A 23594-nucleotide genomic window follows, 5' to 3' on the forward strand; every position below is an offset into this window, starting at 1 on the left:
GCGGCAAATGTGATGCCTGCCTTAACGCACTGGGGGTCGGCTGGCGTCTGCCGTCCGGCAGACAAGTGGAACCTGGAGGAGAGTCTGACGGAAACGGAGGAGGAGCTGAGCAGCGCGGGCTCCTCCTCGGAGGAGCCGCCCCCGGACGGGCAGGACGCGGTGCCAGCCGACGACGCCGCCCCGGTGAGCCCGCCCGCCGCCGGGAGCTGGGCGATGAGGGGCCCAGCGACGGGAACCTAGAGTGGGACGGGGTGGTGTTCCCGTTTTGGGGAGGGGTGAATGGAGGCAAGGTGTGTTTTTTGCTCTTTGTACGGACGACCTAGTGGATTTGAGCCCTCACTTTAAAGCCTTCCGTGTGAATCAACGCCTGGTAGCATGTTTGCCACGACTGGCAGCGGATGTCCTGTGCGCTGTCGGGTGCCCACACCCTGCTGTCTATGTACGGGACGGCCGGCCGTGTCGCCGCAGGAGGCCGGCGCCGACGCGGCGCCAGCGGCCGCAGAGGGCGACGCCGCCGCCGCCGCCGCCGAGGCCGCTCCGTCCACGCCCGAGGCCGACCAGCCGGCCAAAACGCCGTGAGTAACGCGATGTCCACAGCCCGCGCCGGCCGGGCGGGTCGGCGGCGGCCGCCACTGAGTGGCGACCGTCTCGCGGTGGGCTCTCGGGACTCGGGCGCGTCGGGGAGGCGCGATTTCCCGAGGGGTCGTGGGTCGGTTCGTGATCTGACCGACGTGATTTCCCGGGGGTGTTCGGAGTCGTTCCACAGCGGTGCTCGTGCCTTGACTGTGTCCTGTGACTGGTGGTGTTTATCGTTGTGGCACCAGATTTCATCGGACTACGCGTCCCCTCGTTCCCTTCTCATATCCCACGGGGTCTTACGCATTTTCCGGAGGTGCCATTGGATCTTACGCCTGCAGGCGTCAACGCACGTCCCATCAGACCTCCCATCTGGTCTGTAGGTCTTCTGCAGGTGCCATTACGTCCCACATCCCTTCCATAGGTCGAGCAAAGCATCCGTTTCGGTGCGCTCCTCGTCCACCGTCGGGGCTCGTGCCACCGGTAGCAGCTCGTCCGCTGGCGGGGCTCGTGCCACTGGCAGCGGCTCGTCCACTAGCGGGGCTCGTGCCACCGGCAGCGGCTCGTCCACCGGCGGGGCTCGTCCCACCGGCAGCGGCTCGTCCACTGGCGGGGCACGTCCCACCGGCAGCGGCTCGTCCACTGGTGGGGCTCGTCCCACCGGCAGCGCCTCGTCCACTGGCGGGGCTCGTCCCAGCGGCAGCGCCTCGTCCACCAGCGGGGCTCGTCCCACCGGCAGTGGCTCGTCCGCCGGTGGAGCTCGTCCCACCGGCAGCGGCTCGTCCACTGGCGGGGCTCGTCCCACCGGCAGCGGCTCGTCGGCTCGCCGGTCGGTCTCGAGCGCGGCCGGCACGCCGCCGCGCTCGGCCAGTCGGTCCGGGTCGGGCGCGCTGCCGCCGTCTGGCTCCCCCAGCTCCCGCGGCTCCCGCGGCTCGGTGGCCGGCCCGGCCACGGGCTCCCGCGGCTCGGCGACGGGCAGCCCGACGCGCGGCCGCTCGGGCGAGCTGGCGCCGACCTCGTCCGCCTCCGTGGCGGCCGCCTCGTCGGCGTCCGGCTCGGGCGGCATGCCCGGCACGTGCACGGCGAGCCTGGCCAGCGCCAGCGCCACCACCAGCGCCAGCGCCACCACCAGCGGCAGTGCCGGGGTCAGCTGTGAGTGTCGACTGATACTGCCTGCTGTGGGTCCCAGGTGCCGGCTTCGCGCGGTGTGCGGTGTGCGGCGGCGGCGGAGGGGGAGGGGTGGGGGTAGAAGAGGGTTGTGTGCGTCGGTTGCGGTCCGGTAAGGTTAGTGGCTGTCGATTGGGCGACGGCGCTCACAATGATACGACCAACGTTCAGCACGGCTGCTGGGGAAACGCTCACCACCCCACACTACACCGTACTCACATTAGACCTCACCACTGCGTGCCCGCATCACCGCCATCCAACACCCTGCGCTTCGGCACCGTGCGTCCCCCGCGTGCCGCCATGCGCCCCCTACACCGTCTGAACATGCGCCCCTACACCATCTGTCCCTACACCGTGGCTCACCTGTGCCGTCCACTAGCGCTCTATGCCATACCGTGCCGTGCCGTGCCGTGTCTCCGCTGGTCGGCTGACACCGTGCCATCGGCTGTCCCACCGCAGTCCCGGAGTCCGACTTCTCGCTGGAGCAGGAGCTGCCGCTGTCGCCGCCCCGCTCCGGCGTGGTGGCCGCCGCCGGTACCGCCTGGGGCGAGAAGGCGGCCCCGGCCAGCAAGACGGCCGCGGCGGCGCCGGTCAAGGAGGAGCCGGACCCGGTGGATCAGGAGTCTGCCCTGGTGGACCCGGGAATGTCTCCAGAAGACCAGGAGAGCTCACTGACGGAGGTGGAGGGACAGGAGGAGACGGAGCAGGAAGAGACGGAGCGGGGGGAGACGGAGCAGGAGGAGACGGAGCAGGAGGAGGCGGAGCAGGAGTCAGGAGAGCAGGTCTCGGGAGAGCAGGAGTCGGCAGAGCAGGCTTCAGGAGAGCAGGAGTCAGGAGACCAAGAGTCGGGGGAGCAGGAGTCCGGCGCCGCTGACGACGAGACGACGGAGGGCGGCCCGTCCTCGGGGTCGACCAGCCAGGAGTCACCGGCCGTCGAGGACGACGAGCCGAGGATGCCTCGCGGCTCGTTCGTGCCGCGACACTTCGATTTCGTCGAGGACACGGAGGTGAGATGCCGCGGGCGGCGGCGGTACGCGCGGGGAGGCGGGGCCGACTCAGACCGAGACCGGGAGTTGCGAGAAATGCAGCTTCCCGACACTTTGTGGCTACAGACCCGCCCAGGGTTCATGGGTTTCAAGCCCTACGTATTGGTTTTTGTTGGGGTCGCTGTGCGACGTGGATGCTGTTTTAGTTGTGTGCGGAAAACAAACAGTGTCCTGGGAATTGCGTCCGAGTTAGGATCGGTGGCGCGGAAGGCCGCGACGCCCTGCGTTCTGTATGCTTTTGGGCTTTTGTGTACAGGCGAACTGGAGTGTCTGTGCAGTCTCATATATTTGATATTTGAAGGTCGAATAAGCGTCGATGACTATCAAGATTGGTTACAAGAAATCTTCGTGTCGCAGCTTGCGTGGTCACATCGTTCGTTTTCACTCCTTGTTATTGGACAAGTAGCACCAAGCACGGACACCGCTTTTGAAGCACCGATGTGTCGCCAACCACACCTGTGGATCTTTCTCCTTGTAAAATCCGCTTATGTCGTACCGGGCTCTCGGGGTCGATGGCTCTGACGTAATGGTGACGTCATTGTGACGTCAGGCGCGGCCGGCGGCGGACGATCGGGCGGGCGGTGACGAGTACCAAAACGTGGCCTTTGACGCCGACGATGACTCGCTGTGAGGTGGGTCCCTCTGCCGTCCTCGCAGCGCAGCAGCACTCTCGGTTATCGCCATCACTCATAACCCCTTTGTCGTCCGCCCCCGCGCCCGCCGCACGGGCTGTTTGGGAGGTGGGTCGGTCCGGGGGCCAGCGACGAATCAGCCAAACAGCGCGGCCGGTTTACTTTGCTAGGGTGATTCAGGTGGCCGCCGTCGAATTGTGTAGCGCGGCAATCGGTCTGCCGCGTCTGGGACGTGTGAGGGGTGAATGGCGTAGCGTATGAGCGTGAGACTGGCGGCGCCGTGGCGTGTGAGCGTGAGACTGGCGGCGCCGTGGCGTGTGAGCGTGAGACTGGCGGTGCCGTGGCGTGCCGGCGTCCGATGACGCGTGTGCCGGCCGGCCCGCCAGACGTCGGCGGACGAGGGCACCAGCAGCGTGGAGGCCACCGAGGCCGAGGAGCCGGCGCCGCCCGCCGGCGACATCAGCCGCAAGCTCAGCCAGGAGATGCAGCAGATGCGCGAGACCAAGCCCGAACCCGAGGAGGTAGGCCCGCCACCCGGCCTGGTGTCGGCAGCCGCCCCACCCCGCCCCTCCCCCGGCCGTCGGGTGGCCCGACCGACCGCCGCCGCTGCCGTCCGGCTGGTATCTGAGGTCGCTAGTGATTTTACAGTCGCATGCGTGTGTAGATAACTCGTCGCCAGATTTAGTGTGTCGGTGGTGGGCTTAAAGTATCGTCGAAGCAAGTATGGTTGTCTTAGGAAAGTCGAGTACTAGCATAAAGCATAGCTTTCATTTCGCCGACGACGTTAATTGTATTGTACGCCGCTGGTGCTCCGGTGTGTGAGGTATATCCGCTTCAGTTGTTAGAGAGCATGGTCCGTGACGAACTATGTTTTTCAGGCGAGCAAGCCTGTCGAGAAGCCCAAGCCACCACCGCCAGCCGCGGTAAGATCTCTCAGCACTGTTAGTTAGCTGTTAGTGTCGGCGCGATCGCCGCCGGTGGCGATGCTCTGGCGATCCGTAGACAAGTTACTGGGACCAGCGACCCATTCTAGACTTAACAGACAACTTATTTTGGTCCATATCAGTGGATGTTTAGCAGATAGATTCTTCGTCTCATACGTATATATCCTGATCACGTCAAGTTTGTCTTTTATTATCACTTTGTCTCTGTTCTCTCGATACAATCTTCTCTTCACTAGCTTAAGTTTTTTTTACAGCCCCTCGCCTCGTCATGTTGCTTGTACCGCCTCAGCCCGCAGCGTATCTGCTCGTCCGTTCCCTCGCCTAGCTGTGTGCCCACCATGTGGGAGAGAAAGCAGAAGGGGAGGCGATTCCATCATCGGTCGCATCACTGCCCCGTGTTTAGGCCCGCGCCTCCGTGGTCCTCCTTGCCGGCTCCCCGGCTGCCCGGTTCATACTGCCCGGCCGCTCCACCTCCCCGTGCCCCACGGCCGCCATTTGCCGGCTGTGCCGGTCTGTCTGTGTGGCGCGGTCCCCCGGTGGTGTTGGCACCGGCTGGTGCGACCGGGTACCGATCCACGTGCCTTGGTCGCGGACCCGCGTGCCCTGGTCACTGACCACGTGCCCCGGTCACCGGCCACATGCCCCGGTCACCGACCACATGCCTTGGTCATCGACCCACGTGCCCTGGTCACCGACCCACGTGCCCTGGTCACCGACCACGTGTCCCGGTCAATGACCACGCCCCCGTCACCGGCCACATGCCCTGTCACCGACCCCGTGCCCCTGTCACCGACCCCGTGCCCCTGTCACCGACCACATGTCCCGGTCACCGATTACGTGCCCTGGTCATCTACCATGTGCCACAGTCACTGACCCACGTGTCATGGTCACCGCCACGTGCCACGGTCACGTGTCCCGGTCACCACTCCGTCCGCCATCACGGCTCGGCGCGTCCGACAGCCGTCGGAGCCGACCAGCTCCGCGCCGGAGCCGACCACCACCACAGACACGACGGGCCGGCGGCGGCGGCGGGGCCCCTGCGCCCGGCTGTGGGCCGACTCGCGGCCGCGCCGCAGCGCGCCCTGCCAGGCGGCGGCCGAGGCGCGCGACCGCCGGCGCCGCTCCAGCGACCGCAGCTCGGCCAGCGACCCGGGCGTCAACCGGCGCCCGCTCTGCCGCCGCCTGCTGACCAGGAACATCGAGACCATCGCCGAGGTCAGTGGCCAGAGTTCGAGGTCAGAGGTCAGAGGTCAGAGCCATCGTGGAGAAGGGGGGGGGGGGACGGAACAGGCTGCGTGGATGACCTGGGAGTAGAGAGATGGCTGCACGGGGATGGACTTGGAGCCGAGCGTTGGCGGCTGGTGTAAACGGACAGTGGAGTAGATACAAGTGGCTGCTGCAGGGCGGCGGCACACACGAATCACTGGTGTCGCTCAAAGCGGGGTCAGGCCCCGCGAGCCGAGGTCCGGGATCTGTCGCGTCGCGCCCGTCCCCCACATGACGTTCGCCTCGTGCCCTGAGGTCCGTGAGCGTCGGTTCCAGCTCTCCGCTATCCGCGAGTGCTCGTCTCGCCGCCGCCGTCTCGGCAGATGTGCGAGTTACTCCTGTCTGCCCGTGTGACGTCGGCTGCGTGCCGGCAGATACACGAGTCTGGCGGCGAGCGGGCGGTGACGCGCACCACCCGGGAGCAGGCCGGGGAGGAGCTCTGCAAGGAGACGGTGCAGCGCGAGGTGCGCAGGAAGGTGCGCAGCGCGCCCCAGCCCAGCCGCCGCAGTGAGTGTGGGGTGTGGTGGGCCGGCCTCTGCCGCCGTCGTCGCCGCCGCCGGGCGCGGTCGAGGCGCGTGGTGCCTGCGTAGATGTGCCATGGTGTGTCGTTATAGAGATGGTGATAGTGGCCTTGGATGGGATCGCGCATGTGATGGGTAAGCGTGGGGACATAGGTGGTTGTAGAGAAGTGTTGTGCAGGGCGACTATGTCGATGAAACGAACGCAGGCCGTATTACTGCTGACTGTTTTGTTATTGCTTGCGCTGTTTCAGTGTCGTGCAGCGGAGGCTGGACGCTTCAGGGGCTGAATGTGTGCTCTGTTTCAGTGACTGGCGCGTTTCAGTGGCTGGCTGTGTGTTCTCTGTCGGTATCCGGGCGTGTGTCCCGGTTCAACAGCCTTGTCTGCCGATGTGCCCGGACGTGTGTTCAGCAGCCATGTCCGTTGGTGTGTCCGGACACGTGTCCTGGTTCAGCAGCCATGACCGTCGATGTGTCCGGGCGCGTGTCCTGGTTCAGCAGCCATGTCCGTTGGTGTGTCCGGGCGCGTGTCCTGGTCCAGCAGCCACGCCCGTTCCCCTGTTTCAGTGTCATACAGCAAGGCTTCGTCTCGCCGCTCGGTGTGCAGTGACGGCGTGCTGCAGTGGCTCGAGTCCCAGGCAGACGACTCCCAAGTCCAGGTGCAGGGGCAAGGTGAGAGGCTGCAGCCGCCCTCGCCTGCCGGCCGGCCCGCCTGCTGGCGCCGCCTGGCGGCGAAATAGGTCGGATGTTGTGTCTCATATGCTGAAGGGTGACGCTTGGTGTTGATGTGTTCCCAATGTTCATCATGGAAACGTCACTGAAAGTATATTTATTCTAAGGTGCTGTCAGAGGCGGCGTGCTGCTAACATGCGGTTCTTTGTCAGCCCTGCTGACAGACTGACACTGTCAGCTGATACGAGCCGTACCCACCCTGCTGGCAGAGGCGGACGTGTTCGAGTTTCTGCGCCGCGAGTTCCCGTACGTGCACGTTTCGGAGGAGACCAAGCGGAAGCTGCTGACGGAGTACCGCCGCCAGATGAAGTACATCATGAGCATGGTGGAGCCCATGGAGACGAGGAAGTACAAGATCCGGGTGAGCTCGCCAACTGCTCTATCCTGTCCTGGGAACCTGTCGGCTCAGTGGGGCGATCTAGTAGGCCTTGGGATGGTGGGAACAGAGTGGGGCTCGCGGAAGCACGGTGAAGAAGTCCGGTTTCCGGTCGGTGCTGGCCGGAACTTGAACCATAAAGCTCAACAACATCCAGTCTCATTTGTCCGCGTTATCTGTGGCAGTTCAGGGTTTCCAGACGTGTAATTACCTCCGGCAACGCGGCACCGGCTCAAGCTGTCGACCGCCGGCGTCTGCCCTGTCTGTGCCAGACATCGAGACGAGCATCGGACTGCGCCCCGTCTGTCCTGCCGCCAGGGGTGCGGGCCAGCTGGGCCGAATGGGGGCCGAGCATTCACCTCTCATGCGATCAGCCGTCAATAACGGCATTGGAAGCATCTGGCACCCTGCAGAACAATTCCTAAGCGATTCGGCCGTACCCTGACCTGACCTGACCTGACTTGGCCCGGCCGGTCCTGGCCGACCGGAGGTCTTACATCGTGAGATGTCGCCAAAGCTGACCCGTCTTGCGGTGTGTCTGTCTGACGTGTGCTGGTATACCCCTGACCTTTAGTGCCCTCGCCGGACCTGTGTCAGGCGAGTTTGACCTGGCCTGGGCTGGGCTAGTATGTTCCGTATGTTCCCGTATGTTCCCTTCCCGTATGTTCCGTGTGGATGGGCATCATTGATATTTTGCCTCTGATGTGCATGAACATTGCGACCGTTTTACCATCGCTTTTAATTTTTAACGCTGGAGACTTTATTTTCGTTTGGTGTCGTGGACCGCCATATCCTGATCGTGTATCCCGTCCTGTTCCGCTCGTCTTTCCCCGTCTCGCCCTGGCCCGGTCCTGTCCTGACCTGTTTTGTCCTGTCCTGTCCTGTCCTGTCCTGTCCTGTCCTGTCCTGTCCTGTCCTGTCCTGTCCTGTCCTGTCCTGTCCTGTCCTGTCTGCCCTGTCCTGTCCTGTCCTGTCCTGTCCTGTCCTGTCCTGTCCTGTCCTGTCCTGTCCTGTCCTGTCCCGTCCTGTCCTGTCCTGTCCTGTCCTGACCTGACCTGACCTGACCTGACCTGACCTGACCTGACCTGACCGGACCGGACCGGACCTGGTTTGACCTGTCCTGTCCTGTCCTGTCCTGCCCTGTCCTGACCTGACCCAACCTAACCTAACCTAACCTAATCTAACCTAACCTAACCCAACCTAACCTAACCTAACCTAACCTAACCTAACCTAACCTAACCTAACCTGACCTGACCTGACCTGGCTTGACCTGTCCTGTCCTGTTACCGGCTGCAGCGGCAGGACGTGCTGCGGCGGCAGGCGCTGCTGACTGACATCATGCACCAGCATAAGACGCACGAGAGGCGCTTCCGGAAGATCTGCGACGAGAGGCGGCGCGAGATCCGCGAGCGGTGAGCAGCGGGGGCGGCGCCGGACCCGGCGCGGCGCGCTGCTCCGGTGCAGGGTCGACTGCGCGGCCGGTGGTGAGGCCGGGCGCCAGACGAGATGGAGGGGGAGGGCGGGGGGAGGGAGAGAGACCGACGGTGCGCCCAGCACAGGCTCGTACGGCCCCGCGCGGCAGGCTGTACCGCTCACGCCAGCTGGCGGGGCCTGCTGTGACCGGCGCCGCCGCCCGTCCGTGCTGCCGTGGCCGGCCGGCCGCCGCCCGCTGCCGCCGTATGACTGTCGTCCTGACCGACAGGAATAAACCGCGTGACGATAAGATCTCGTGCCTGCGCGCCCAGAAGTACGTCGACTCGTTCAAGCAGCAGTTCCAGTCTCGGATGGCGCTCAACAAGAGCAGGGAGGAGCTGGTGAGGGCCCGGTCCGCTAGTGCGTTCGTCGGCACACTTGGCGGCAAATGGCGGACCGAATTGAGCGCGCCTTAAGATAACATTTTTGCTGGTGATGTGCTATTCTGAGTGGTCTGCACTTACTCGGCAGTCGCCGGTTCTTTTTTTTTATCCCGGCTGCCCGCGGCTGCTTCTGGGGTCCGTTTCGCCCCACCCCCAGATGAGGCGCCGCGTGACGTTTCGCCGTCGATGGGTCTGAAAACCCCACATCGTCATCGTCGTCCCCAGACCATTACGACTATTGGGGTTTCGGTCTTCTCCCGTGTTCTCCAGCTAATGCGATGGGTTTCACCCTGGTATGGTGATTCACATTGGTTCGTTTATTCAGTTCCGTTACGTTCGTATTTTGCAGTCACAGATCATTGTCGGGATTTAAATTACCGCCTCTGTTTATGAGTATTGCTGTTGAAGATTGTGTAGGTTGAAGTCGTGTCCGCTGGTGACAATTATGCAGCCAATTTGTGTACAACTAAGAAAGAAACTGGTCTAACGGGCCCGTATATATATATATATATATATATATATATATATATATATATATATATATATATATATATGCATTTGTATGCATTTGTTCGAGATTACAATGTACTGTATTGCTCTATTGTGATGCATAGCAGCGCCCCCAAGACTGACTCCGATCGTCCGTCGCCAGCTGCTGAAGGCCGTGTTCGAGGAGATGCTGGAGATCCAGCGGCGCCGGCTGCGCACGGTCCGCAGCCTCGAAAAGCGCGCCATCAAGGAGTTCTACGGCGAGGACGGCTACACGAGCCAGCTGAACCGCGTGCACCAGTTCTACGAGGCCAACTTCCGGGACCTGTCGCAGCTGCTGGCGCGCGAGAAGACCGAACTGCAGATCTCGGAGAAGGAGCAGACCAAGCTGGCGGACAGGATCCGCCGCGAGTTCCGCGACTACATGGAGTCGGACGTGCGCAGCCTCAACGACAAGATCGTCAACAGTTGGCAGCCGCAGTACAGGTCGGTCAGCGGCTGGTGGGGGTGAACTGGCTCGGTTTGCTCCGATGCTGCAGTGACGTCGTCGCTGGTCCCGTCTGTTTCTTGACTGCTTTTTCCATCCCAGGGGGGGGGGGGGATCGCTGGGGGCTACTGGCTTCTGCCGGCGCTGTCGTCGCTGCGTGGAGGGTTGTTGACGTGACCGTGTGCGTCAGCTGAGCGCGTCAATAGTCGGCACCGTGCGCCCTGCCCCTGTGGACTGCTGGGCCATGGACAGTCTGTGTGAGTGGCCACACTGCTGGACAGCCCGGGCGAGCCCGTCACAGTATATCCTGTGACGATGTGCTGTGACGAACGGGCTATCACAGTGTATCCTGTCTGTCGATCCGGGAGCCGTGTTCACTGTGCCCGCTGTACGCCTGATCACGTGGTCGGGACCGTAAGCCGTCGGGTGTTCGAGGCGTGGGGCGGATGCTTGGGAGGGCTGAGTTCAGTTCTCGCCTCACGAGACCTCGCTGACCGAAGCCGGCCTGCGCCATGGTGTTCCGACGGTGGTGACGGTGGCTTCGCCTGCTGATAAACAGCCCGGCAGCCGTCACAAAGGCGGCGCGCTCGTGCCGCAGGGAGCTGGACGCTGACCGCATACGGAGTGACCTGTACCAGGCCAACTGGAGGTTCTGCGTCACGTAGCGGCGCCGGCGGCCGTCCATCTGTCCGTCCGTCCCGTCCCGTCCCGTCTCGGTCTGCGCTGCTCCGCTTCGTGCCCGCGTCTGTGCGAGCTGCCGCCGGCCACCGCCGCGTCTCTCCGCCCGTCTGTGGCGCCGGGGGCAGCGTCGCGTCGCCAAATCGACGCGAGCGCGCGTCGGCCCTGCGTTCGCCCCGAGGTCAGGTCCCTGTCGCGGCGTCCGTGTGGGGTTTGCCGCCGTGTGCCGTGCGTGGTGGTCCGTGTGTGGTCCGCCGTGATGCCCCACGCCCCGGCGGCGGGCCGTGGCGTGGTCCGCCGGCTCTGGGTGGTCTGGTCTGTGGCGGCCGGCGGTCCGCGCCGGTCTCCGCGGCGGGCTGGTCTGTGTGGCGTCCGGTGCGGGCCGCCCGCGGCGCCCCCGCGGCAGTCCCGCCCTGGTGCTCGCCCATCTCTGCCACCTGAGCCGCTGATGGTTCGTCAGCACCAGCGTGGACGGGTCTGTTTTCCAGCGGAAGGGATGGGGTGCTCCGCTCCTGGTCTCGACGTAAAGGTCCCGTGCAAAATCGCTGGCCGAGTGTTGTTGTTTGAATTGCGGCGACTGCTGCATCCGTGGTGCTAAATATTATTGTGATATTACGTTTTATGACCATGGTTTTTTCTTAACTTCTGGTAGTTACGAAGTATGATGGGAGCGTAAGCACCGAAAGGTACTTTTGCGGGATACGTGAGAGATTTAGCGATGCAGAGCTGGCTTATCTTGAACGCGTATGGGGACGGAGAAGTGGCGCGGTGTGAATGCAGCCACATTTTCACCAGTCAGGACAGTCGAGGTTGAGGCACGCTGTTCGCGTTGGTACATGGATAGACCCGTCAGGTCCGCGTGATAACTTTATTTGTCCGTTGGCTGCTATTGACAACTTTCCCATGCAGTGCATCACGTCGTAATGGTGAAGCTATTTAAAAACCGGCGGTACACGAGCAATGCTACGATCTATCACAGAATCGTTGGCCGCGAGCGTGGAAGGTCACGTGCAAAGGCGCCTCGGATTCAACAAATCACCGGGCGTTCTCCAGTCCGCTCGGTGCGCACGCGTCGCTCACACCGCTAGTAAGCCAGGGGGTAGCGTTACACGCACCGGTACGGCCAACGCCCTTGTGCGTGTTGCCTTTCCGAACGGGGTCTTCCAGTGGGGCGTTGATCGCTCGCGTGTAGCCTGTGCGCACCGCGGCACCCTGGAGCGATGTTGATTGGCTGCTGTTGCGTGAGCAACAGCCCATAAAGAACATGGCGATGGCCAGGGCGTGGCCAAGTCGGGGACACGCGCGCACACGCACATACACTAAAACAGTTGGCACCAGTCTGGGTACATTGATAAGAAAGTCGAATGCCTCGACCACTATGCCCTAACGTTTGTGGCCCCGCGGGGCAGACAATGCCCTCGCGCTCGTCGGCGCCGCGCTAACAAATAACACGACCGCGTATGGGTCGTCCGGTGCTGTCAACCAGGCCGGTCTCAGCTGTTCGCCGAGGCGGCCCAGAGATGGCAGCACTAGCGCCGCCAGTCGGAAGCCGGCTCTAGAACAGGCCACGCGCCCGGCGGTACCCGTTCATCTCCCGGTATCCGCCGGTGGCGCGGAGGTGTGGCCTGCCGGCAGCCACGCCCGGCCTGAACCTGTACACCTGCTTCTCCCCCTGGGCGAAGAACCAGTCCAGGTCGTCCTCCGAGAGGACGCGCACGTCCTCGGGGCTGGGCGGCGCGCGCAGACTGAGCAGCGTCGTGGCGTCCTTGGCGCAGGACTGAGCCTGCGCGGCCGGCGCGCACCGCTCGCGCTCCGGACTGTACACGTAGCGCTCCGGGCAGCGGTACAGCAGCGCTGTGGAACGAGGTACCGGTCAGGAGTGGGCGGTTGTCAGCAGCGCTGCGTAACGAGGCACTGGTCAGGTGTGGACGGTTATCAGCGGTACAGCAGCGCTGCGTGACGAGGTACTGGTCAGGTGTGGGCGGTTATCAGCAGCGCTGCGTGACGAGGTACTGGTCAGGTGTGGACGGTTATCAGCGTTACAGCAGCGCTGCGTGACGAGGTACTGGTCAGGTGTGGGCGGTTATCAGCAGCGCTGCGTGACGAGGTACTGGTCAGGTGTGGACGGTTATCAGCGGTACAGCAGCGCTGTGGAACGAGGTACTAGTCAGGTGTGGGAGGTTATCAGCAGCGCTGCGTGACGAGGTACTAGTCAGGCTTGGACGGTTATCGGCCGAGCAAACGTGCTTACGCGTAACGCATCTCGGCTTAATGGTTATCAGTGATAAAGCAACGCTGCAGAAGTGGGGTCATTTAGGGGCGTGGAGTTAAAAGCACAAACAGCGGCGCGGTGTACAAAAACAGAAGTTAACAGAGCTTGTAACAATCGGCTGGCGAAGTGGGACGCGGGATGGGGTCTGCACGTTACTACTGCTACATAAGGCCTATAGAGTGATAACCGTGCTGGGGTTACATCGCTGACGGCTCAGTTGAACTTTATTCGCTGTCATGGGCTGCGCCCCAACACAGCGGGGGTACGTTGAGGTCCGATGACCGCCAGGGATACAAGGGACGCGTCAGGACAGGTGTGTTAGACCCGGCTCTTGTGATAATGAAGCGGACGCGTTTTGGTTAACGCGTGCAAGCGCTTTGGTGTCGAAACAACGTACGTAACGACGCATCCCGGCCTGTGCGGGCGGCGGTGGTATGGTGGTCAGGCCGGTTGGCTCTGAACCCGTTGGTTCTGGGAGTCCCTCCGACGCCACTGCCATGTCATATCCCACATGGTGCCTTATAGAAGCGTCCCGTCTCGAAATGGCCCTGGCAGTTGGTGATAGGCATTATTGTAATAGGTATCGGGACGATGTTCATGTGCTTATCGCCACTTCCTCTTACCTGCCGCGCCGGTTTACACCGGCTGCTTCTGCGCACGGGTGCTAACTGCGCCGACCTGTGCACCAGGCCAATGTACGGCACGCACCCGCTCCGCACCCCCCCCCCCCCCCTTCCTGCCCGCCCCCCCCCTCGCTTGTCCGCCGCACTCACTGGTCAGTTCGCCGGAGTCGAGGAAGACGCAGCGGTAGAAGTGGATGCAGTCGGCCTCGAACTCGTAGAATCCGGGAGCTTGGCACTGGAACTGCTCGCCCACCGTTACCTGGGAAAAATGCGTCGAAGCCGGTCATTTGAAGCGGCGAACACCGCCCACGCGAGCTGCACAGCCGTGCAGCAGCCAAATGAGTGTTGAAAGGCACGGAAGCACGGGTGCTATTTCAGACGCGCTTGAGAAAATCCCACGTGCGGCGCGCGGTGATGTGTTACGTCCCGCACCCAGCTGACGGATCTGATTAGGCCTAGTTTGCGTCGTTATTTAAGTTTATGGGCAATTACGTAGGAGTCGTGGTGGGGAAACTCATGCAATTGATATAGAGATGGTAGGGGAGCCTCATTCCACCATGCGATGTAAGAATGCCCACCAAGTCAGGCGAGACCGGACGTTAGGTATGCCGTTGTACACGAGGCCGGACAGTGCCTACTGAACCAGGCAAGACCGGCCTTTAGGTATGCCGTATGTACACGAGACCGGACAGTGTCTACTGAACCAGGCGAGACCGGACTTTACGTATACCGTGTGTACACGAGGCCGGACAGTGCCTACTGAACTAGGCGGGACCGGACTTTAGGTATACCGTGTCTACACGAGGCCGGACGATGCCTGCCAAGCTAGGCGAGACCGGACTTTAGGTATGCTGTGTGTACACACACACACACAAATCGAATGGATATAGCGGCACCTGAATCACTACTTGCTGGATATCGTAAATGCGCCAGCTGAGCTAAGTCGGGTAGCGAATTCACTCCACATTGTCGCAACATTCGATTTCTTGGCTTAATTCGCGACCTCTAGGTACATTGGCTGGCAATGTGCCGCCAGCCGTGCAACGGAAACTGTATTGTGTAAAGAAGAGGTGCCCATTTTGATGCCTCTCTTAATCACTGTAATTTTCATGATGGATTTTGCATAGCTATTTCTACATTTACTGAGTCAAATACCTTGTATGTATCTAAGGCACCCCGAAATGTGTTAAGGCATTCGTGCCGATGGAAACGGGTAAAGAAAACCCACGGTACGGAAGCGCATCGCGCACCCACTGTGTTTTAAAGGTACGAAAGCAAAAACGAAATGAGAGGAGAGGCTAGCCTAGTATCAGTGCAGCATCTGGCCGATTTTCGCCGAGTCTTGTCACGAATTTGTGCCACATCGTCACATTTTCGCATTTCGCCCCAGGCTTGGTGATGTTGATAAGCGATGTCAATATCCGTGTCAGATGTTGGCAGCCTCTTTGCCTTTGGAGAAATAGCAGTCCAACGTCTGTCCATAACCGGATGTGGACGTCAGGGAGCAGGGTATGGGTACCATCACCTACCACTTGGTCACCGGAGCCGCTGATTACTTCTGTGTCATCGCTCTCAACCGTCATCCCAGATGGCAGCCCGCTGCCGTCGCCGATAGATGGCACCAGCGGCGTTCCCAGGGCCGCGCCGTCTCTGCACGCTTCGCCGTCGCCTGTTGGTGAGATCGATGCACAGGTAAGGGATGGCAGAAGGCGAGCGGCATTCGGGCCAGGGCAAATCCGACTCACTGCCCCTGTGGCGGTAAAAAAATGAAGGACAGCTTACGGGAATACGGTAACAATCGAGAACACTTATCAAAAGCCGTGTTAGTAGTTTGCACACCAACGATGCTTTAAACGCGGAACAACGTGGAGGGATGAGGCCACATGCCTTACAACTTCACTTTTCTGTGAGAATCGCTCGAAAACAGCCTAGGTTCCGCAGAGCAATAACAATCCCTTAACTTGAAGTCTGATCATTCCAGTGGCCCTGATCATATACCGATCATACACCCATAAAGATATTGTATATAGCGGATAGTTTGTTCGGCTCACCTCTCGGCTGGCACAGCTGCAGCTGCTCGCTGTAGACAAAGCCTGGCGCGCAGGAGGCCACGAGGAACGTCCAGAACTTGCCGTTCCACACGCACTGGTAGAATTGGTTGCAGAAAATGGGGTGCCGTAGATAGCCTTCTCGCCCGCATATCAGACCAAACTCAGTGTGTGAAGACGAAGAGCCTCCCGATCCTCCAGAGCCTCCTGATCCACCAGAGCCCCATGATCCGCCAGAGCCTCCTGACCCGCCGGAGCCTCCCGACCCACTAGAACCTCCTGATCCACCAGAGCCCCATGATCCGCCAGAACCTCCTGATCCTCCAGAGCCTGCTGATCCACCAGAGCCTCCTGATCCACCAGAGCCCCATGATCCGCCAGAGCCTCCTGACCCGCTGGAGCCTCCCGATCCACTAGAGCCTCCTGATCCACCAGAGCCCCATGATCCTCCCGAGCCTCCTGACCCGCCAGAGCCTCCCGATCCACTAGAGCCTTCTGATCCACCAGAGCCCCATGATCCGCCAGAACCTCCTGATCCTTCAGATCCCCCTGATCCACCAGAGCCCCATGATCCGCCAGAGCCTCCTGACCCACTAGAGCCTCCTGATCCACCGGAGCCTCCTGATCCTCCAGAGCCTCCTGATCCTCCAGAGCCTCCTGATTCTCCAGAACCTTCTGATCCTCCAGAGCCTCCTGATCCACTAGAGCCCCATGATCCGCCAGAGCTTCCTGACCCTCCAGAGACTTCCGACCCGCCAGAGCCTCCCGATCCACCAGAGCCCCATGATCCGCCAGAGCCTCCCGACCCACTAGATCCTCCTGATCCACCGGAGCCCCATGATCCGCTAGAGCCTCCTGATCCACCAGAGCCCCATGATCCTCCAGAGCCTCCTGTCCCGCCAGATCCTCCCGACCCATTAGAACCTCCTGATCCGCCAGAGCCCCATGAACCACCAGATCCTTCCTGGGATCCAGAACTTCCTGATCCGCCAGATCCTCCCTCAGAGCCTGATCCTCCTGATCCACCAGCACCTCCCTGGGAACCAGAGCTTCCTGACCCACCGGATCCTCCTTCAGAGCCGGAGCCCTCTGACCCACCAGATCCCCCCATAGAATCTATGTTTCCTGATCCGCCAGAGCCTCCTAATCCACCAGAGCCCCCTGACCCACCAGTGCCCCCGGATCCTCCTTCAGAGCCAGAGCCCCCTGATCCCCCAGATCCTCCCTCAGAACTGGACCCGCCCTCAGAACCCGAGCCTCCCTGAGAACTAGAACCTCCCTGGGACCCAGAACCTCCCGCTCCACCTGATCCCCAAGATCCTCCTTCTGAGCCGGAGCCTCCAGATCCTTCAGATCCTCCTCCAGAACCAGCTCCCCCCTCAGCGCCGCTTCCCCCTGATCCACCAGATGCACCCTCAGAACCAGAGCTTCCTGATCCACCAGAGCCCCCTTCCGAACCAGATCCACCGGATCCTTGTGACCCACCAGTACCTCCCGACCCACTCGAGCCACCAACGCTTGATCCTTCAGTCCCACTTGAACCACTGGAACCACCAGATCCACTTGATCCTCCCGATACACCTGATTCCCAAGAGCCACCTGATGCGCTGGAGCCACCAGATTCATTTGATCCACCCGATCCGCTAATACCACCTGATCCATTTGATCCCCCAGAGCCACCAGATTCGCCGGAGCCACCAGATTCGCTAGAACCACCAGATTCGCTCGATCCACCAGCACCACCTGATTCACTCGATCCACCAGAGCTACCAGATCCGCCGGAGCCGCTAGATCCACTGGAACCACCTGCTCCACTTGATCCACCCGATCCACCAGCACCACCTGATCCATTTGATCCAGCGGAACCACCAGAACCACCAGAACCGCCTGATCCACTTGATCCGCCTAATCCACCTGATCCACCGGATCCACCTGACCCGCTTGATCCGCCTGATCCACCGGAGCCACTTGATCCACCAGATCCACCGGAACCCCAAGATCCGCCTGATCCGCCAGAGCCACTGGAGCCGCCTGATCCACTTGATCCACCGGATCCACCGGATCCACCTGAACCACCTGAACCACCAGATCCGGCAGAGCCACCCGATCCACTAGATCCACCTGATCCACTTGAGCCACTTGATCCACCAGATCCACCGGAACCCCAAGATCCACCTGATCCGCCAGAGCCGCCGGAGCCGCCTGATCCACTTGATCCACCGGATCCACCTGAACCACCTGATCCAGCGGATCCGGTAGAGCCACCAGACCCACCAGATCCACCTGATCCACTTGAGCCACTCGATCCACCAGAACCGCCCGATCCACCGGAACCTCCAGATCCGCCGGCGCCCCCCTCAGCTCCGCCCAGGCAGTCGGGTGGGGGCTCGATCCAGTCGGGGTGGTTACAGATGTCCAATGTGTCATCGAAGAGAGTGCCCGCCGGGCAGTCGAACTCGTACGCCGAGAACCAGGAGCCGTCACCCATCCAGTCTACGCAGCGGTAGAACCTGTCGGAGCAGCGCGGGGTCACAGGTCAGCGTGAGGGTCATGTTCGCGGGGTCACAGGTCAGCGTGCGGGTCATTTCCGCGGAGTCACTGGGCAGCAACCTTGGCACGGGTGCTGTAGGATCGCCGCTGTGTGATGAGGTGTCGTGGTCCTGGCGGGTACATGGTCCTAACGGGTGCATGGCCCCACCGCGCACATGGCCCTGGTGAGTAAATAGTGGGTACATGGCCCAACAGGCACATGACCCCACCCCTCACGTTGGCCACACCCTTGGTCAGGTGCCATGCGGCTGGCCGGGAACATCCGGCGGACAGGCGGCGGAACGGCACTGCTGAACGGCTTTCGACCGAAACAAATATGCGAGACGACCATTAACATGCACTTACAGCCTCTGGCGATGTGCTACGTGCTGGTGGTCAGTGGAATTTGGGCACTTAACACGCGCCCGGGTGGCCGGTTGGATAACCTTCGCTCGGGTGAGGGAGTCGATTTGACACCCTGACCCCCCGCTGAGATCTCAGAAAACAAGAGAGTCAGAAACATCAAATTCACAGGGTGTGTTGACCTATACATGAACTCAGTCAGGTCAAAGTTTGAGGCTCCTAGGTCATGACCTTCGGATCAAATAAGGTAAAACAAGGTCAAATTCCAGATTGGTCTCTAAAGGGTCCCTAGAACCTAGATAACTGTTCTAAGCAAAAGGTCACGTGCTCATTAAGGTCAGTGACCTTGTTTGACTTCAAATGGCATTTTGACCAAAATCATACGGGACTGCTTTGAGTTTTGCATTTGAATAAGCGGCAAGGATTACGCTAGGCAGTATGCTTCTAAAAACAAAATGTTAACCTGGGTCATTTTAAGTTAGTGACCTATTCTGACCTGTAAGAAATCCACAGGTGTATAATGCGGTTCTTGTTATCAATAAATTTAATTGGGCGCCAGAAACTACCCCATACAGCGGGCTCTAAAATGGTAAAACAGGTTGGTCTTGACCTTGGTCTGACCTTCATACCTGACCCTAGGCCAATGAAATTTGTTCATTCAATTGTTGTATTACCTAAGAAAGTATGTTGTTTGATCAGATTGAACGATTTCCTAGAAATTGCCTTCGCTGAAACCATGGCCTGCATTTTGCCTGCCATATGTCAGCGACTTTTCAAGGTGCATGTAAATTGTTGATGTCAGACGATCCGCTATTCAATTGTCTACAGTTATGCAAAATTGGGCGTGGCCGCGCCGCCCCGTTCGGAAACCGTTCCAGAAAAAAACCTTTGAGTGGAGTCAATTTGACCTCCACCCGAGCGCGTGTTAATGTGGGCCATAATTCTGCTGTTCTATCCTTTAGCGTGATCAATTAAGTCAAATACTAACAAATAATCAAGGTACATGCCTAGACGTCCACCAAGATGGTGTCGGCACAGACATGACCAGTATAACAGCTTACATGTTTCTGCTGTGCAAGGATGATTCAGAGGGCGTCATGAGATGGCGCTGGCGGCCGCACTCGTGCTCTCACCTGGCGCAGTTCCCCGGGTAGGGGAAGTACCCGGCCTCAGAGCAGGGCAGCTGGCTGCCGTCACCTCCGCCGGACCCTTCTTCCACTACGCCTTCCCCCTGCCCACTGCCCTGCTGTCCGTTCTGGCCGGTTTCCCAGCCGCTGCCCTGTTGCCAATTGTTGCCCTGTTGCCAGTGGTTGCCCTGCTGCCAGTTGTTGCCCTGCTGCCAGTTGTTGCCCTGCTGCCAGTTGTTGCTCTGTTCCCAGTTGTTGCCCTGCTGGCCGTTGTTACTCTGTTCCCAGCTGTTGTTCTGCTCCCAGTTGGGAGGGAAGTGCCGGGCTTGGTCACATAGTACAACTGAAAAAGGGCGGGATGAGGTGAATGGATCACAAGTGCATCCATCCATCAGCGTGTTTCCGCCTGACATTCAAGCAAACTCCAGATCACATTCGACAAGACGCCTATCTTGTAACGTCACAAGATAGGCGCTCTGCGCTTACCGCCCCGATGGCGGAGTGGCTTGGGCAGTGGCATAGGCCCGCTGCCAATGGTAGACGCGATGAGGGCGATTCACAACAGCAGGTGGTTTCGGATCACACCCCAGGCATCGCAGATTCCCGGCGAAGGGGGGGGGGGAGCTTTACTACCGGACGGTCATGTTCTGACATTGCGAGCGTGGCATTGTAAGACACGTCAAAGTTCCGGAACATTTTTGGCAACGACTGCATTTACGAAAAGACTGATACTGAGAGAAGGCATACGCGAGAATATCTATAGCCCCAACAAATCGCGTGAAATGTTTCACGGCTGTCTGGCCATGTCGGAATGTCTGGACTCACCTGGAATAATGGCCGCTGCGCAGAGCAGTAGCTGCCGGCCCAGTGCCATGACCACCGAGCTTGGGAGATCCTAGAACACACCAGAGCTCCGTTATTTGTCACGTCACGGTTGGACCTGGACGGGCAGGGCTTTCGGTGGGTTTTGTTCGGTTGGGTCAGAGCGTACTTGGCCAGCAACCTGCGTGGAGCTCCTGGTACAGGGGTACAGGGCTCCTGGAACAGAGCTACTGCGGGACGGTGTTCAACTATCCCTGGTAATCCCCGACATCGGGAAATGTCCAGCCTTGTCCCGCACAGGAGACGCAGGCCGGAGCTGTGCGGGCGCCCGCTCGTCTCCCAGCGGAGACGGCGGTGAGTTCGAGCAATGGCTGATGACCGCAGCGTGCTGCTGAAGTCCTATGAGTTTTGGGGACGTTGGACGCAAAGGGTGCCGATTTTCTTCCGATCATCATCCTTCGTCATCCGATCGACATCCTTCGAAATTCCGATGGCGTGGGTACTCTGTCAGTCAATTGGGGTCACCTAAGAGGCTTGACAGAGAGACTTCATGCAGCTTTGTAAGCGCGCTGGGTTACTGCGTGTGCGAGCAACTGACACGATGCTCCTTCGGCATCATCGCAGTGTCCGTCGAGCCAACACGTGAGGATCACATTCGGTCAAAGGGTTAACGAGTCCTGAGAGAGCCAGTCGCGTAAATCAATTGGTCGAACGTTGGACATTCTGACGAACACATGGGGTCACGCCACGAACATCAAGGTTATGTAACTCGTCAGTGACGCTTGGCGGTTGTTTGGCGAGTGACTACGAGCATGAGGCCGAAATAAGACCGGCAGCTCTTCATCTTTTTACATGGCATGTCAAACCTTACGGGAAGATGAGCCGTTTAACGGGAATTACTATTTTGAGGTGGTGAAGACGACAAAAATTCACTTCATGTTCTGAAGATTTGGCCATGTGGTTTAGGAAAAGCATCAGTATGCCTTGTCGGCCTCGCACGTGCTAAAAGCCCACAACAAAATTAAATCCCGACATTCCTGGGTTCCCAGCTTTTTGCCCGCGTTCGTCCATTGGTCCCACGCAACACGTTCCCATCTTTAACAATCAGAGTTGCAGGGTACTTGTCAGCAAAATCCTTAGTACCTTAACCTCTTATTTGGCGCCCAGAACTACAGCACCGTCATTTTTCACCAATTTTGAATTCTAACACCTTGCTGCCTCCCGCCGGCGGTGTTCTGACCGTGGCATCGGACCGATCGGACTGACCGTCCCCCGGCCCTATCGAGCTGCAGTGCCGTGTCCAATCACCACTGACTGGGCGCGGTCACACGTGTGGTCGGCGCCGGCGCGCCGCCCGCCGCACTCCCACGGGAGCGCGCCGCCAGTGCCGCGCTCTGGAGCGGGTCCGGTGACGGGCGGCGCGCGGCCGGCGGACGACCGACCGGGGCAGCCGCGCTGCTGACGGAGCGTCGGCGGCCGCGCCGGCGGCGGGAGCGACAGCGGCCGCGCTGCTGGCGGCGGGAGCGACAGCGGCCGCGCTGCCGACGGAGCGTCAGCGGCCGCGCCGGCGGCGGGAGCGTCAGCGGCCGGTGCTGGCGGCGGGAGCGTCAGCGGCCGGTGCTGGCGGCGGGAGCGCCAGCGGCCGGTGCTGGCGGCGGGAGCGATAGCGGCCGGTGCTGGGCTGCAGAGAGCTGACCTGAGCTCAGGGTACATCCCTGAACAGTCCGTCCGAGGCCTGGGCTGGGACCGGAAGTGGGTGCGAAGGAATGCCAGCTCTGGATTCAGCCTGAACCTGCCTACTTCTACGTTAACTGAGTTTAACTAGACGGAGTGATGGCAGTTTGACAGTTTATCTGAAACCCGTCTCGGCTACCTCAGCCCAAGTGGAGTCTACATGAAGGAAGCGTATGACCAATGACGTGTCCGTAGACTCGGTAGACACCTCGATCCAGGGTGCAGCCTCGTGCGCGAACCGGAAGCGACGCGGCGCTCGGAGGGCGTTCGACAAAAGAGGCCGGTTTTGTTTGCCCTCTGTGTGGCGCGCCATCGCGATAAGGCACACCTCACATTCACCGCGGCAGCGGCGGAGGTGTCGATTCCCCGCCGGCCGTCCAGAACGACCGCAAACCGCCGGCGGGCTCTTCATTATGCAGCGTCGGCGTTCCAAGCACGTGCCGGAGCCGGGGCGCGCCGCCGCCGTCTGCACGACGCGCCGTCATCACACTGCATAACGCCGAGACGAGGCGTTTGCGCCGCATGTAATCAGCATACGTAATCGGGCAGTGTCCGTTGGTCATCGGCACGGTAAATGGGTGGCGCCCCGCCCCCCGCGTGTGATGCGACTGTCTGGCGAGGCGCTTCCGAGCTGGGGCAGCGGAGGTCGGCTTCTGACCCGTGGCGAACCGATCGGAGGCTCCCTCCGCTCTGGCGCCCCAGGCTCGGTGAGGCGCGCACGTGGGATGCTGGTTGAAGGAACTGCTGTGCTTGACGGACAGCCTCGCGTTTGTGGATTATGGCTACCGGATGCGTTTTGGACTCTCCAGTTGCAACTCCAGTCCATTTGGACTCTACTTGGATTGGCGCGCAACAGTGCGACTCTGGTACCCTAGGTTAGTGGTCTTTAGATGGTATGGGAACACATCCACGCATCTTGGCGCCTAACGAAGCACCTGTTGAGATGACTGAATGTGAATAGAGGTTGGGAACGTTGTGAAAAGGCCAAGCAGATGAATGGTGGAAGGAGGGATGCAGGTGAAAGTAACGGGACAGCTTGTTTTCTGTCATTGAACAGTTTGGAGAACAGAGCAGTCGCAGCACAGTAACATGCAGCGTAAAATGCACCAGCGCTAGAGTCGGTGGTGCAGAACGCCCCAGTTACGCACAAACGCTAGTTTACGGCATTGTCATCCAGCGTCGGCCTTGCCAGAACTGCGCCTGTTCAATTATCTGCCGCATAACAATAATGTTATCGTGAATCACAGCAGCTTCGGGTGCTAAAACTGCCTGCTTGGACAGGTCAAAAGATCTCGAAGGCTCCATCCAA

The 23594-nt window shown here is 60.5% G+C and overlaps 3 protein-coding genes across 3 annotated transcripts; 2 read left to right on the top strand and 1 right to left on the bottom strand.

The window, feature by feature from the left end:
* Positions 1-2387: 2387 nt before the first annotated feature.
* LOC119114104 (sperm acrosomal protein FSA-ACR.1) lies at positions 2388-4371 on the top strand. Its single transcript, XM_037238321.1, has 3 exons — positions 2388-2750; positions 3808-3942; positions 4300-4371. Exons 1-3 carry the CDS (start codon positions 2388-2390, stop codon positions 4369-4371), a joined length of 570 nt encoding a protein of 189 aa, XP_037094216.1.
* Positions 4372-5453: 1082 nt separating this feature from the next.
* Positions 5454-11372, top strand: LOC119113890 (centrosomal protein of 95 kDa). The gene is made up of 8 exons (XM_037238123.1): positions 5454-5580; positions 6006-6138; positions 6717-6821; positions 7091-7242; positions 8554-8669; positions 8960-9071; positions 9766-10088; positions 10688-11372. Coding segments are annotated over exons 2-8 (876 nt in total). The 5' UTR covers positions 5454-5580; positions 6006-6137; the 3' UTR covers positions 10755-11372.
* A 249-nt stretch (positions 11373-11621) lies between these two features.
* LOC119113994 (uncharacterized) lies at positions 11622-15305 on the bottom strand. Its single transcript, XM_037238230.1, has 3 exons — positions 15192-15305; positions 13813-13921; positions 11622-12621 (listed from the first exon to the last, which is right to left on the bottom strand). The coding sequence occupies exons 1-3, from the start codon at positions 15243-15245 to the stop codon at positions 12323-12325; spliced, it is 462 nt and encodes a 153-aa protein (XP_037094125.1). The 5' UTR covers positions 15246-15305; the 3' UTR covers positions 11622-12322.
* Between the last annotated feature and the right edge of the window lie 8289 nt (positions 15306-23594).

Source organism: Pollicipes pollicipes, unplaced genomic scaffold (genome assembly GCF_011947565.3).
Source record: "Pollicipes pollicipes isolate AB1234 unplaced genomic scaffold, Ppol_2.1 Scaffold_7262;HRSCAF=8765_pilon_pilon_pilon, whole genome shotgun sequence".
Lineage (NCBI taxonomy): Eukaryota > Metazoa > Arthropoda > Thecostraca > Pollicipedomorpha > Pollicipedidae > Pollicipes > Pollicipes pollicipes.

Coding starts and splice junctions, on each gene's coding strand:
- LOC119113890 (XM_037238123.1), top strand. Junction 7,243..8,553: donor CGAGGAAGTACAAGATCCGG/GTGAGCTCGCCA, acceptor TACCGGCTGCAG/CGGCAGGACGTGCTGCGGCG. Junction 10,089..10,687: donor AGTTGGCAGCCGCAGTACAG/GTCGGTCAGCGG, acceptor CTCGTGCCGCAG/GGAGCTGGACGCTGACCGCA.
- LOC119113994 (XM_037238230.1), bottom strand. CDS start 15,245: ATGACGGTTGAGAGCGATGACACAGAAGTAATCAGCGGCTCCGGTGAC. Junction 13,922..15,191: donor GCGGCTCCGGTGACCAAGTG/GTAGGTGATGGT, acceptor CATTTTTCCCAG/GTAACGGTGGGCGAGCAGTT. Junction 12,622..13,812: donor CGACTCCGGCGAACTGACCA/GTGAGTGCGGCG, acceptor CTCGTTCCACAG/CGCTGCTGTACCGCTGCCCG.
- LOC119114104 (XM_037238321.1), top strand. CDS start 2,388: ATGTCTCCAGAAGACCAGGAGAGCTCACTGACGGAGGTGGAGGGACAG. Junction 2,751..3,807: donor ATTTCGTCGAGGACACGGAG/GTGAGATGCCGC, acceptor CCGGCCCGCCAG/ACGTCGGCGGACGAGGGCAC. Junction 3,943..4,299: donor CCAAGCCCGAACCCGAGGAG/GTAGGCCCGCCA, acceptor TATGTTTTTCAG/GCGAGCAAGCCTGTCGAGAA.